This window comes from Poecilia reticulata, linkage group LG9, assembly GCF_000633615.1.
Source record: "Poecilia reticulata strain Guanapo linkage group LG9, Guppy_female_1.0+MT, whole genome shotgun sequence".
In the NCBI taxonomy this organism is placed as follows: Eukaryota; Metazoa; Chordata; class Actinopteri; order Cyprinodontiformes; family Poeciliidae; genus Poecilia; species Poecilia reticulata.
In genome coordinates this window covers 29,136,061-29,149,252 of record NC_024339.1, presented here as the reverse complement: position 1 = coordinate 29,149,252, position 13,192 = coordinate 29,136,061, and the positions used below count along the sequence as shown (strand labels likewise).

The window sequence follows — 13,192 nt, the reverse complement described above, 5'->3', positions numbered from 1 at the left end:
GGTTTAACAGCTTGTTTACAAAACCACAAGGCGTGATTCTCCTTTTTCTGCGGAGTCAGAAACTCCTTTATGTTTCCGGGATAAAATTACAACTTAGTTCAGGTAACACTATTTGTAGAAGCGTCTGCGTAACAGTCGTAATACATTTTAGACAATAAATTTGAAGCTCCTGTCCTTTGATATAAAGCGCCATCTGTCGACCATTTGTATTGAGTGCCAAAAGTTGAAAGCGACCAAGTCTGTAACAGCTGCTACAACAGCGCTTTGGACTCCAGAGGGCGCTGTTAGGAAGATAGATTGAAATTCAAATGGTCACATATAGCTGTTGTCAAAAAACCTTATTATAATTGAAGAAAGTCCATATACTTGAGGAAAAAATTTTCATGTGACTTTCTTTATCCCACGTTTTTTGTTTTTGTTTTTGATTGGACCTTGAGTCTGAGAAAATATTGAAACAAATTCTAACAACAAGTTATAAGTTTTACTTTCAAAGCCCAAGTTTTTGTCTTCCCTAATTGCAATTATGAGATGCGTTACAAAGTCACAATTTTGGGTTTCAATACCAAAATGTGGACTTTTGGTATTGAACGAGGTCAAGTCTTTCATCAAGGAACAAAGTTAAAAAATATCAAAATATTACAGGAATAAAGGACCAACAATGACAATCAATTGCATGTATATAATATATTAATAAAATGTTAAATTTATAGAGAAACATGAAGTGGACATGAACCAATCTAACACTCATGATTGGTATGTAACATATATAAAAAATGAAAGCAGTTGAAAGAAAAAAAGTTTAAATTACTTCAAAAGATATGATATGATATGTGGAAAAATTATTCATAAGTTCATTCAGTTCTCATTTTAATAGTTAAGGTTCGTGGAACTTTTTTCCGGTTTATGTTGCCACACCTAGTCCAGTAGAGGGCGGCAATACACTTATGCACTGATTGCCAAGCACCAAAAAAATTCGAAGAAGAAAAATCTCAGCAATTACAGACAGGCGGGTTTACAGGCAGCTACTTTTTGGGGTCCTCTTAGAATAAACAGAAATACAGTTAAAACAACCAGTCTGTTTCGGTATATTAAATAGATTTGTACAATTATTCGGGTTTTAGTAACGTAAGAAAAAATAATAGTTTATATCCATGGTATTGTAAATTACTTCAGCGATGTTCCTTCTTTAAGTTTAAGCCATGAACAGTAAAATGGAGTTAGCTGAACTTGGTAACGTTCATTATCTATTTTGACCAACGTTTCAAGCAGTTGTATTTATAGTTAAAAACATGGATGAGTATCCCGTAATCACCAACAATGATTCAACAAAACTACAGGAGAGACATTACTACTTGCTATCTGAACTGCAAACTTTAGTCAAAGACTTACCAAGGTATGTTTTTTCCCTCATGATATCCTTTCTTCACTACAGAATAACTACTTGAATTCAATCGAGCTCGCTTAACTTAATTAGATGTAGTTTGTCACCTATCAAAAAACATATCATTTGTTTTACTACTTTGTTTAAAATATTTATCCAAACTAAAATCTACCAACAAACTTGTAAATGTAATTTAGTGTCAGAACACAGGCAGGTTTAAACTTGATTTTTATGACTTGTTCTTTTTTCCCCATTGATCAGCTCCTTCCAGCAGCGGCTGACCTACAACACGCTGAGCGACCTGGCTTTAGCCCTCATTGATGGCACAGTATATGAGATTGTGCAGGGCCTCCTGGATATTCAGCATCTGACAGAAAAAAATCTGTACAACCAAAGGCAGAAGCTGCACTGTGAACATCAAGGTCTGTACCAGTTATACAAAACATAGTCAAAAACAGATTTTTATTTAAAAAAAAATTATAAATCAGCCTTATACCTGTGTGATTTTACACAGACCTACAGTTTTCTTAAATGAGGAATTTTGCTTCATTTTTTTTGCCTGCAACCTCCAAATTATTTTTAACTTTCTCCCCCNCTCAAACAAGATCTGGTTCGAAAACACAAGGATGCATTGCAGTCATGCAAGCCGCACAACCTTTCACTTCTCAAGACAAGCCAGCAAACTGAGCTTGAGGTGAGAAATAAAACCTCAGTTATTATGTTTACTCTGAGGAATGCCAGACTGTTATGTATATTATGTTTTGTTTATGGGTTTCAGACTTTGGAAGTTCGGGTTCGCGAGGAGCAAAAGATGATGGATAAGAAGATTGTTGTAGAAATGGACCAAAAAGTGACTGACCAGCAGAACACCTTGGAGAAGGCAGGAGTCCCAGGGTTTTACATCACCACTAATCCTCTGGTAAATGTTCTTATTTCTTTCTAATTAACTCTAAACAGAATTTTTTTTTTTTAATGAGTTAAACATCCATCAGATGTAGATTTATATCTTCTCTAACCACTCTTCGACCAATTATGTGCGACTGCAGGAGCTCACGATGCAGATGAACCTGCTTGAACTGATTCTCAAGCTTCAACAGAAGGACTCGCAAGTCGGACTGCTATGAGAAAGATGTGCCAACAGAGACGGTGTTTTCTATTTTTTTCATATATGGAAGATCAAAAAAAAAAAAGATGTGATCAAAGATTTGGCCACATCCTGGAAGAATTAAGTTTTGGCCTGAAGGAGAACAGTGGGGCACATCATAGTTAAGAAATGATAAAAGTGGGCCTAATTCCTGTTAATGCACTGTAAACTTTCTTAAGGACATTTTGCCTATTATTTTGTGCTGCAACTTAAAGCAGGGGGACAGTTTTATTAAACACTTTTGTATCTCTCAGTATCTTTGAGAAATATCCACAGTTTTGAGTATTTCCCGTTTTTTTTTTTTTGTTTGTTTTTTTTGCACTAATCCACAAAACTTACTTTGTCCCATGTGCACTTGTAAGTTTCATCTGTTATTAGTTTATGGTCTGGTCTTATTGAGTTTAGTGTTATAATGACACATGTGATCTTACTTTAGTTGTCAGTAAAGTTATGTTTTGGAATTATGTTTCTGATGTATGTTAATCTTCTGAAATTGTGAAGAAAAAGTCTTTAGGTTAGGTTTTTTTTTTTTCCATAAATAAAAGACAGCTGGGCAAAAAATGGTCAACTCATAAAAACTGCATGTCACCCAAAGACATGAATTGCACTTTTGAAAGACCCATTTTTTTCTGCTTCCTAAAGTGGACATTGTTAAAATGAGGAATAATCCCATCATCTGGATAAACGTTAAATAGAAATCTGCTTAATAGAACTGAAACCTGTTCTTTATGTACCACCAATATACTGCTAAGCACAAAATTATATTTCTGGTAGATTTGTGTGTAAATTATCTTAGATTAACATTTTCTTTTACCTTAACCTACATGTTTCTTCAGATTTAAAGGGTCTTAAATGTGTCAAAATACTACAATCCGCCACAGATTATCAGCAAAAAAGGTGCAATGTCTGTGTCTTGCTTGACTGGAAGAATTCACAAGCATTGATAATTGGGGGTGTGTGGGGAAAGTTAAGAATCTACACAATTTCTGCAGCCTGTGCTGTTCTAAAGCAGATGGAGGGCAGATCTTCACAATATATCACTAAGGGTCTGTCCTCTTAATTTATCCCGATTATTCTGGAACAGATGCTTTTGTCGACCCGGCAGGTGAAAAACTGCAGCTCCCTGGTCAAAAACAAAAGAGCCCAGTCAGGAACTGTCACTATATTGCACATCAAGGTGGTCATATTAAATTGTTTGGCATTTTGGACTGGAAATGTCTACTTTTAATTTAACTCAAAACTTGCCCATTTCTGAGCATCCTATGTATATGTATCCTGAGTAGGATACATAATACATGTTGTATTCTGCTGCCACGCATAAAATGCAAGTAGACTGGGGGTAAAGATAATCTCTACTTGATAATCTCTTGAGATTAAAAGTTTGAGCTCATACACTGACTTTGTGAAAGTAGTTTTGAGAGAATGAAGATATTTTTTTTTCCTTTTAGTCCAAATGGAGGCGCTAATGCACCTCTACCGTGGTTTGACAGTTGCCAATGAAGGCAGAAGCAGCAGCAGGAAGATAGCAGCGGTAGTGAGTTAGTGCTACAGTGGGTTGTTTCCTTGTCACTAGCTGTTATTTGGCTAAATAAGCTACCTACCTATTTGCAATGATTGCACCAGGTGTCGGGTGTTTCTCAGTAGCAACGTCGGAGCTACAATGAAGGTGCACTTTTTAAATGTATCTGTTGTCCATAGCAGCATAGCTGGCTAACCTAACGGTGGCTAATGTAACGGAAGCCCCGGCGGAAATCACAGCGGCCGGTGCTACATTAGCCTTTAAAATGCGTCGCTTATGTGTCAATGAGTTCTTGGTGATTTTTATTTCTTACTCATTTATATGTTTTGTTATTCTGTTGTACTATTGTTGTAGTAAGCTCTTGTTTAGACTAGCATTGCTGTTTTCTTTTTCCTTTGTAAAAAAAAAAAGAAAAAAAAAAGGTCACTGTGCGTAATAATGCATAACAATTCTCTTGAGCAGCACTTTGGTTGTTCTTGTGGTTGCAGTGTTTATACACCAAGCTGGGACAGCAGCTTCTCCTTGCTAGCAGCGTTGCTTACTTACATTTATGAAGAACATCTTCAAAGTTGACATGGAGTGACACACCTTTGAGATGAAACTATGCTGTCATGTGTCCAGGCTGGGGCTTCGTCGGTGTGGGCTTCATGCTGTGGTCTGCTGAATGAAGTCATGGGTACCGGGGCCGTCCGAGGCCAGCAGCCAGGGTTTGGTGCCGGTGCCGGGCCCTTCAGGTTCGCCCCCAGTGCGGGATATTCCACGTACCCACCCAACAGCTCAGGGAACCCCGGCCTTGTTTGTAGGGCTTGTGGACAGGCCTTCTCAGCCTTCAGGATTAAGGTAGGTCTCATTAGATGCTGTAGATTCCCGTCCACGTCAAATGTGCGTCACACGAAAACTAATTTTAAGATTATCAACAGATTTGAAAAAAAAAAAAAAAAAAAAGAAGCAGCTAATCACTGAAGAAGCGTCTTTTGTCATGGTTTCTAAATCTGCTCACAAAATGTTTAAGCAATAAAAAAAAAAGCTTTAAATAATACCAAGTTCATAGGTGACACAAAAGTAAAGACCAAGACAGCTACAATATATTAACAGCTAAAAAATCTGGGTTAGTTTATTTTTAATCTGTTAGTTGGATAGACTTTTTGCTGAGTGACTGAGATAATAAAGCAGCTCAAACAGGCTTGCATGGAAGGGAATTTTGAATTAATCACAGTTGATATCATCATTGCAATATTTAACAATATTAGGGGGAGGAGGGGAATTTCTATATCTTCCAGCCTTGTTCGCTCAAATGTGTTGAAGCAGGAAAAAAAAACTGAAACATGTACTGCAGGTAATTAGCATGGATTGCAGCTGCGTAGAAACTTAACAAATCTGCATAAAACACTTTGATTTCCTAAATGAAATGTTAACTGTGCATTAGTTGTGTTGGACTAAAGAGATCAGAACTGGAATGAGTTACTTAAGAGATTTTGAGAAGATCAGAATTAGGGTTAATACCCTGACAGTCTCACACGGACTATGTTCATCTAACACTCTTTTTCTGTCTCGGCTCAAAGTGAGACTTTCTTAAATGCTGTTTCTCCGTTTTTCTCCCTCGTGTCTTCCTCATTTTCCTATAAATTTCGCTCTCCTGTAGATTTTGTTTTCTAACCGTGACGTTAGTCTGTTATCTCAAACATTTGTTTAAAGCTTGTCATAAAATAGGACAGTTAAAGGGTTTTGCATATGTGTCCTGCAGCGCATATGCAGCGCCACTCGGTTATTTGCCTTTTTAATGGTGCACTCTGGACCACTGTCTGGATTCATAATGGGTCCTCGTATTTTTTTTTTAAATGTACAAATTAATACATGAATTCAAAAACAGAGAGAAGGTTTTAGCGTTTTAGAGAAAACAAAAAGTATTTATCCTTGTGAGCTAATTGAAAAATCAAACAAATCTAAGCATAGACTTTAAATTTATGACCAATTAGGGCCTGGCGACAATTTTTTTTTCCAATTACAAGAATAAAGTTGTAATAACACAAGAATAACGTTGTCCTTTTATGAGAAATCCAACACAAAAAAATAGAAAACTTAAAATGAAAAGTGTTTAGCATCTTGTGTTTTGGTTTTGTAGATAAGAAAGTACTTAATCTTTTAACGCAGCAGCATCAAATCATCATCAATTACTGAACTTTGAAACAATTGAGCAAACAACTGAATATTTCAAATAAACAGTCACACAAACTGAGCTGGTCTCATCAGACCTTCATAACTCTAGAAACTTAAAAATGTTTTAATAAAATGATTTTTCTCAATTTTAAGACGTTCTCCTGGTAAAATTGTGTCTTTATTCTGCTAATATTACAACGAAACTCTGGTAATTACACAAAAATTCTGGTAGCCTAATGCTCCGTCGTGTAACTCACAGTAGAGATGATACGAATAAGTCCCTTTTTGCAAATATTTTCTGTCGTAAAAGAAAGCAAGACAAAAAAAAAAGAAACGTGATTAAAAATCCAAGATTTTGTACTGAAGCCACGTCACAGAGCTCTAACTTCCGGTAAACGCTTCAGATGTCTTAAATTTTCCAGCTTAGTGTTTTCACCTTGCATCAATACACTCTCTCCGTCTCCCATTGGACTCTGAATTTTACGGATGCGTTAAACCTGTGTGAAAACGTCCGTCTGCCTCTCCTCTGTCACCCCAGCTTGTCGCTTCCTTCCCACTTGCAGTACACTTGCTGCGACTGCAAGAAGAGCTTCTGCTCGCTGTGCACCGAGGTTCTGGAGAGCCTACGCATTTGCGCCACCTGCCATTCGCTGAAGGCCACGGCGTTCCACCGGCCGCGGCTCATGCGTCTGCCAGTGAGGGACCTGCGACAGTATCTGCTGCTGCGGAGCATCTCCACTGACACCTGCAGGGAGAAGGAGGACCTGGTCGATTTGGTCCTTTGTCATCGGGCTTTTGAGGTGGAGGACGAGGAGGAGGAAGATGAGGATGAGGATGATGACGACGACGACGAAGATGAGGACGAGGAGGTGGAGGACCCTAACACGGCCAGCCTCCTCTCTCACATCCATCGCACGCTAACAGATTCCATCGCGCCGCCTGCCTCGGAGCTGTCTGCTGCCACTCTGCAGGAGTCGCTCAGCAGGAGCGAAAGTCCTGAAACCAACCAGGTGAGAAACCAGCCAGAGAGCCCGATCGCTTTACAGACACAGCTCACCTCTGAACTGTCGCGATTCGCTGTAAGCGCTTGTACACGGCCTGCTTGTGGAGTCGTTAGTCTTGTCTGTGAATGGAAAGTGCAATGCACTTTTGTTTCCAGTTCACCCAGTAAGATGGGTAAAGGAGTGCGTAACAATACAAATACTTTCCCAACTGAACATTGTTTTCCTGCAGGACTCGGATGAGACCACACCACTGTCGCTCCTTAACTCGGACTCCAGTGAACAAACAAACTCCTCAGATGATCCATATATTCATACTTGTTACAATATAAAAACAGATTTTAAATCCTGATTTTTTTTTTTTTATTATTATTATTATTATTTTTATTGTTTCTAAACTGAAACAAAGCAGACATTTTTGTGTATAACAATGTTTTGTTTTTTTGTTGTTTTTTTTAATTTGTTTTGTTTTGGGGGTTTTTAGACGAGTCCTCAGACACGCCATGGAGCCGGAGCGTCCGTCTCCGACATCTCCAGCGTGAGGGACATCAAGGGCCTGTCAGTCAGGCAGCTGAAGGAGATCCTGGCAAGGAATTTCGTCAACTTCTCCGGGTGCTGTGAAAAATGGGAGCTGGTGGAGCGCGTCAACAGATTGTACAGAGAAAAGGAGAAGAATACAAATACATGTAGGTGTTTACTTGGCTTTTGGTCACACAACTTTCCTTATTCAACATCATATTAGGGCCAGAAAGGGGCATCATACAGTTAGTCATTTTAATTATTTTTTTTATTTAAATCACAATGTACCAAAAAAGTGATGAAATAATGTCAAATATTTCCTGAGATCTGATTGGTTAAGTGGTGCCTCTTCAGACCAGCGCTGAGTTAGACCATATAATTAAGGGCCAAAGTTCTGTTTGAATGCATACAAAATTGACATCTAATTGTTAATTCATACAGTTATTTGACTATTACTGGTTTAATTTATTCCACATCATGAACGTTATTTTCTCACTCGCGTTGCAATCGGAAAGTATTCACAGCACTTCGCTTTCTCCACGTTTTATGTTGCAGCCTTGTTCCAAGTTGCATCGATTGAGTTGACCTCTTTCCTCAAAATCCTACACACAAATACCCCGATGCAAATGATGTGGGGGAAAAAGATAGAGTTTTTTTGCAAATTTGATAAAAATAGGAAACCAAGAAATGCCATTTCTGTATTCTGTCACAGCTGGATGTTATGTTAAGTTAAAGGCTCTGAGATAAAATGTGGAACAATCAAAGTGCAGTGAATACTTTCAAGACGCGCTGCGAGCCGATTGGTCTGAAACGCTGGCTTCCTGGCCACATTATCCAATCAGGTTTCATGCTCTACAGGAACAGTTGACGTTATTTCATGCGCACTGCAGCACACAGAAACCTGCACAATTATTTTAACTTTTTAAATGGGTCATTCAAATGTTGGAAATGGCACATTCAGCGTGATATGCAGTTCAACATTCCCCTCAGCAGGCGGCCGCTGTAGTATTTATGTTTTTGTGTAGATATCTTTTATTATCAGCACTGGCTGGGAGGATCCTGTTTGTAACCACAGAAACTTCATCAATCTTTTCTCCTTCTGACATTTTGTCCTGTAGGCGGTGACATTATCTCGCCATAAATTTACCCAGATAAGGAAAAAAAACAAGAAAAGGATTATTCGTGTAGCTTTTTTTTTTTTTTTTTTGACGTCATGATAAACTTATCTCATGCTTGCTTTACTCCTCCTGCTGTAAAGTGATGGCCTTCCCCTCTCCTCTCTGCAACGGTGCCATCGGAGGTAAGGTTATAGATCATCACCGTGGTCAGGTGTCCCACCTCTGCCTCGCTTCTTCCATCGTATGAGCAAAGCCGCATTCTCGCTACGCGTGTGTCCGTTGTGAACCCGTCGTCATCCGCTATCCATCCGTGCCATTCGTCCTGCTGAATGGCATTCACTCTTGTGTTGCCAGGGAAAGCAAATATAATTTTTTTTTATTTTTATTTTTTACCTGTTAACACAAATTCACGCCGTTTTGATTTTGTGTTGAGCTTTGCAGTCAGGTTCCCTCCCTTGCCGTTTGTGTCAATCGTCCGTTGATCACGAGGCGCCTGCTCTCTAACAAGCGGCTTGTTTTCAGTAAAACTTTACTGCTGACTTGGTGTTAAGCCACGGCTGGAATTAATATTTTTGACCTTTACGCAAAAATATGCACACATTATACCTTTAGAAAGCATTCGCTGCGCTTGACTTTTACAACCTCAGATGTAAAATGTAATTTGAGATTTTGCTCAAGAAACTGACAAAAGACAATGCAGAGTCGTGCAGTGGAGGTTTAACACTGCGCATAATACAGCTTTTCAACATTACTGCCAAGTAGTTTTGTAACGACAAAGAATTTCGAGACCAAATACCAACTTTCTTCCTTCTCTGCACTCAGATCCAATTACAGGAAGTGCGATGTCACCCCAACTGCTAATGCATCGCTGATTATAGATTTTATTTTACACTGATGCGCTAATAAAATGCAAATAAAAGATATTGAACTTTCTGGTTGTAATGTTAACAAATCGTGGAAAACTCCAAGGGGGACTTCAGTGAGGTGCTGAAATACAGTTAAATTTATTTCATTGGCTAATGCTTAATTTATTTCCACCTGTTTTAGTTTTCTTTTCTTTTTTTCTCCGTTTTTCACCTCCAATTTCTCCTCCTTCTGTCCCCACGTCTCCAGATGGCGAAAAGTGTCCCCTGACGCTGCAGGACGACAATCTGTGCAGGATCTGCATGGACGCGGTGATCGACTGCGTCCTGTTGGAGTGCGGTCACCTGGTCACCTGCACCGACTGCGGCAAGAGAATGAACCAGTGTCCAATATGCAGGCAGTACGTCGTGAGAGCTGTGCACGTTTTTAAATGCTAATGCACCACTGACTCGAAACCCCCCGAATTCAGAAATGCAGCTCATAAAGTTTGAATCCTACAAAAAAAAAAAAAAAAAACTCATTTTCAGATGTTTATATTGACGGGAGTCTTCAATGGTCATTCGCACGCAAGAAAATAATGGTTTCTTTTTTTTTGTGAATTTGACTTTGATCGACCGGGTGGTTTTCGTTTTCTACTGTATTTCAAAGCAACAGTTGCCGGTCACTTTTTTTTTTTTTTTTTTTGTAAACATCCCATCCTTATTTCTGCCTGCGAACTGTAGCTCCTCCTCAGATCTACGACTGTTTACCTGCGGCTGCAAGCGAACACGTATCTTAGTAAAGACTTGCACTGAATCTCAGCAGACGTGTGAAAGGTAGGTGCCAAACGACGCCAGTCGCCGTGCTGCTTCTCCTTTTCTCATCTTCTTCCCTGCGCTGCGGGATGACACTGTGTTAATGTTTCAGCATGTTGGATCGGAAAGCACTTTGCTCACGCTCCACGCTAATGCAGCACCACTCACAACCCCACCGCACCTCACGACAGCTAATAGTGGCTCAGATAATGTGCGCCTCTTCCTGAATGCCTGATGAGAGACGCTAATTAGATTTTTTTTTTTTTCTTCTTCCTCTTTTGAGATGTTGTTTGCTGTTTTAAATGTAGCGCTGCACAGTCCTCAAAGGAGCACATGCTCTGGCGGTTATCTTACTTGCGACTGATTTATGGTTATGCTCTGTGAGGTCGATGCATTATTAATTCCGTCGATTTCCTCCGCCATAAAATAAGTGCTTGTTTCAGTGCGTTGCCCGTTCCAACGTCCGCGCGAGGTCTCGTCGCAGCAACGGCCGACATCTGTGGCCTCTTGTCCTGCCTCAGTCCGCCAACAGGAGACTTGAACTAGACTGGTGCTAACTCATCCAATCATCTTCCCTGTTTTCTAACAAGACGTTTTACGCGTGAAACTTACATTTTCTTAAGTTGTTGGAATGAAATTTATTATTATTTTTTAAGTTTGTCTCGTATAAGACGACTAATGAAACCGTTTTGAGTGATGTGAAAGTATATCCAGATAATGACTTGTACATATATCGGTCTGTATAAGATGTACATAGCTCTATTTTTCCATTTGTTTTGAATTGTGTGCGAAAATGTTTATTTTTTCAGGATTGTGTTCTGTGACGTGGCCTGAAATGTGTTGGATCTGCTTTGGTTGGCTCGAGTTTTTCTTTGAACCGCAGCATAACAAGAAGCTTTACTATCGTTCTCTCTGTAGTATCTCCCTCCCCTGCTTTAAAAAAAAAATAAAATAAAATAAAAAAGACACTCGCTGCTGTCACAGTACAGATGTCCGGAGCAAATTGCACTTTTCTGTTACAGAAGGTATAATAATCATGTACAAGGTATGGTCTTTGTATTTGCAGATGTTGACATTTATATTATGGTAAATTAAAGATTTTAATTAATGTCTTCTCTTTTTATTTTCTTTTTTTTTTATCCATTGTGCATGACTTGCAAGAAACACCTGTGCTTTTCAATAAAGTCGTTTGTTTCTGAAACGAGAAAAAAAATCTAATTCACACTACACTTTTTTTTTCATCATTTGTTTAACCACGAGTTTGTAATTTACAGTATTTTTTTCCTAATAATTTTAGAAGTGTAGAACAGAGAGCATTTTAAGAAAAACTCCCTGTCTAATCACATCTGTGGGAAAATATAGATGTATCTTAATCTTGATTTGACTCGAGTTGTCGTTTGCGTTATCCATCCAGTAAAGATCAAATGTTTAAACTCTCAATTTTCTCTAGTGGCCTAAATAAAGCCTTCCTTACTCCCAAGTTGATGAAATCGTTGTTAAACTGCGCTGTCAGCATTTGCAGAGCAAAAAGTCATGTAAAATACAGAAGCAGCATATTACTAGCTAATTGTAGCGTTTCACTACTTTGAGGTTAACGGGCATTTGTCTAGCTGTCTAGGTTTTGCATCAGATGACTAAAGTTGGGTTTGAGTTTGTTTTTTTTTTTCTTTTGGCTTGACCAAGTTTTAAAGCATTTTGGAAAAACAGAAGTCAAGCTCGGTGACTGCAGGAGAAACTGGGTTTTGTGGTGGTGGAACAGTCTTGACTCATGATCCTTCTTGGCAGCTCAAGATGTTTGAGGTTTTGCCAAACTTTTGCTTTCTATGCCTTCAAATGAAATGTGTCGTTTTGTTAGTGTGGTGTTGTTTCTCTCGCTCCCTATCGAAAAGGGAAATGAGACTTTGGAAATATGGGAGTTCAAATGGTAAATCACTTCCCAAGCAGACATCTTCGCCTAAAGCTCCAAGATCTCACTCCTGCTTGGTTTGCCTTCATTAAAACCTGACTGATCCACAACTTGCTTCGACAGCTGCTCACATTTACCATTAATCGGTTGCACATAATGAGTAGATCTAGGCCATTAAACGTACCACAGCAAGTCCCAGATGAGCCACACTCACTTTTAGTAGAAATCTCAACCACGTTTTGGCGTCGACTCTTGCTGGATTTTACTGTTCTGTTTTTTTTTTTTTTTTTTTTTTTTTTTGACAAATTGAGGAGTTCGAGTAAACTGGTTGGTTTTCCGAGTACATTTAAAAATAGTCCGTGCATTTTAAGTCCACGCCATTCTGGAAGCTCGTTGATCATAGACACACCATCAAGTATCACTCAAATATGGCAACGGGATAGAAGTTGAGGCATTTAGACACGATGACAGCAAGTTTGTTTGAAAGACTGTCAAGCATGCTTGTGGCGGCATCATGCTGAGGGTCTGGTCCACTGCCAGCTGTGCTGGCGCCATAAACCAAGAACTAAACAGTGGAAACCAATGAAGATTTTAAATCTGATGAGTGGAGCCAGTTGGTGGCTTAAAGTCCAGATCAAGATTCTGGAAAATCTAATTAATCGAATGAGCTTCATCGGTTTCTGATAGGAAGAAACTTAAAAGTACAGCTGAAATTAAATGCCAGATTATGATTGCAGACCAGGAAAAAAAAAAAAATTCTGCAATGTTCCAAGGGACATTGAACTAAAT

At 39.0% G+C, this 13,192-nt stretch overlaps 2 protein-coding genes across 4 annotated transcripts; both read left to right on the top strand.

Moving 5' to 3' along the window:
- Positions 1-992: 992 nt before the first annotated feature.
- Positions 993-2,986, top strand: dgcr6 (DiGeorge syndrome critical region gene 6). Its single transcript, XM_008419181.2, has 5 exons — positions 993-1,393; positions 1,643-1,803; positions 1,975-2,075; positions 2,160-2,300; positions 2,428-2,986. The coding sequence occupies exons 1-5, from the start codon at positions 1,290-1,292 to the stop codon at positions 2,503-2,505; spliced, it is 585 nt and encodes a 194-aa protein (XP_008417403.1). The 5' UTR covers positions 993-1,289; the 3' UTR covers positions 2,506-2,986.
- Positions 2,987-4,010: 1,024 nt separating this feature from the next.
- Positions 4,011-11,605, top strand: LOC103470611 (E3 ubiquitin-protein ligase RNF34-like). Of its 3 annotated transcripts, none has more exons than XM_017306812.1 (6): positions 4,011-4,191; positions 4,666-4,884; positions 6,765-7,211; positions 7,687-7,888; positions 8,980-9,021; positions 9,953-11,605. In XM_017306812.1, exons 1-6 carry the CDS (start codon positions 4,186-4,188, stop codon positions 10,138-10,140), a joined length of 1,104 nt encoding a protein of 367 aa, XP_017162301.1. In that variant the 5' UTR covers positions 4,011-4,185; the 3' UTR covers positions 10,141-11,605. The 3 variants fall into 3 exon arrangements, with proteins under 3 accessions (XP_017162301.1, XP_017162300.1, XP_008417404.1); XM_017306811.1 differs by lacking the exon at positions 4,011-4,191 and adding an exon at positions 4,232-4,339; XM_008419182.1 differs by lacking the exons at positions 4,011-4,191; positions 8,980-9,021 and adding an exon at positions 4,233-4,339.
- Positions 11,606-13,192: the final 1,587 nt, after the last annotated feature.

Bases quoted from the DNA above. Each gene is read 5' to 3' on its own strand.
- LOC103470611 (XM_017306811.1), top strand. From the start codon at position 4,310: ATGCGTCGCTTATGTGTCAATGAGTTCTTG. The intron at 4,340-4,665 runs GTGATTTTTATT...TCATGTGTCCAG, and splicing joins TATGTGTCAATGAGTTCTTG to GCTGGGGCTTCGTCGGTGTG. The intron at 7,212-7,686 runs GTGAGAAACCAG...GGGGGTTTTTAG, and splicing joins AAAGTCCTGAAACCAACCAG to ACGAGTCCTCAGACACGCCA.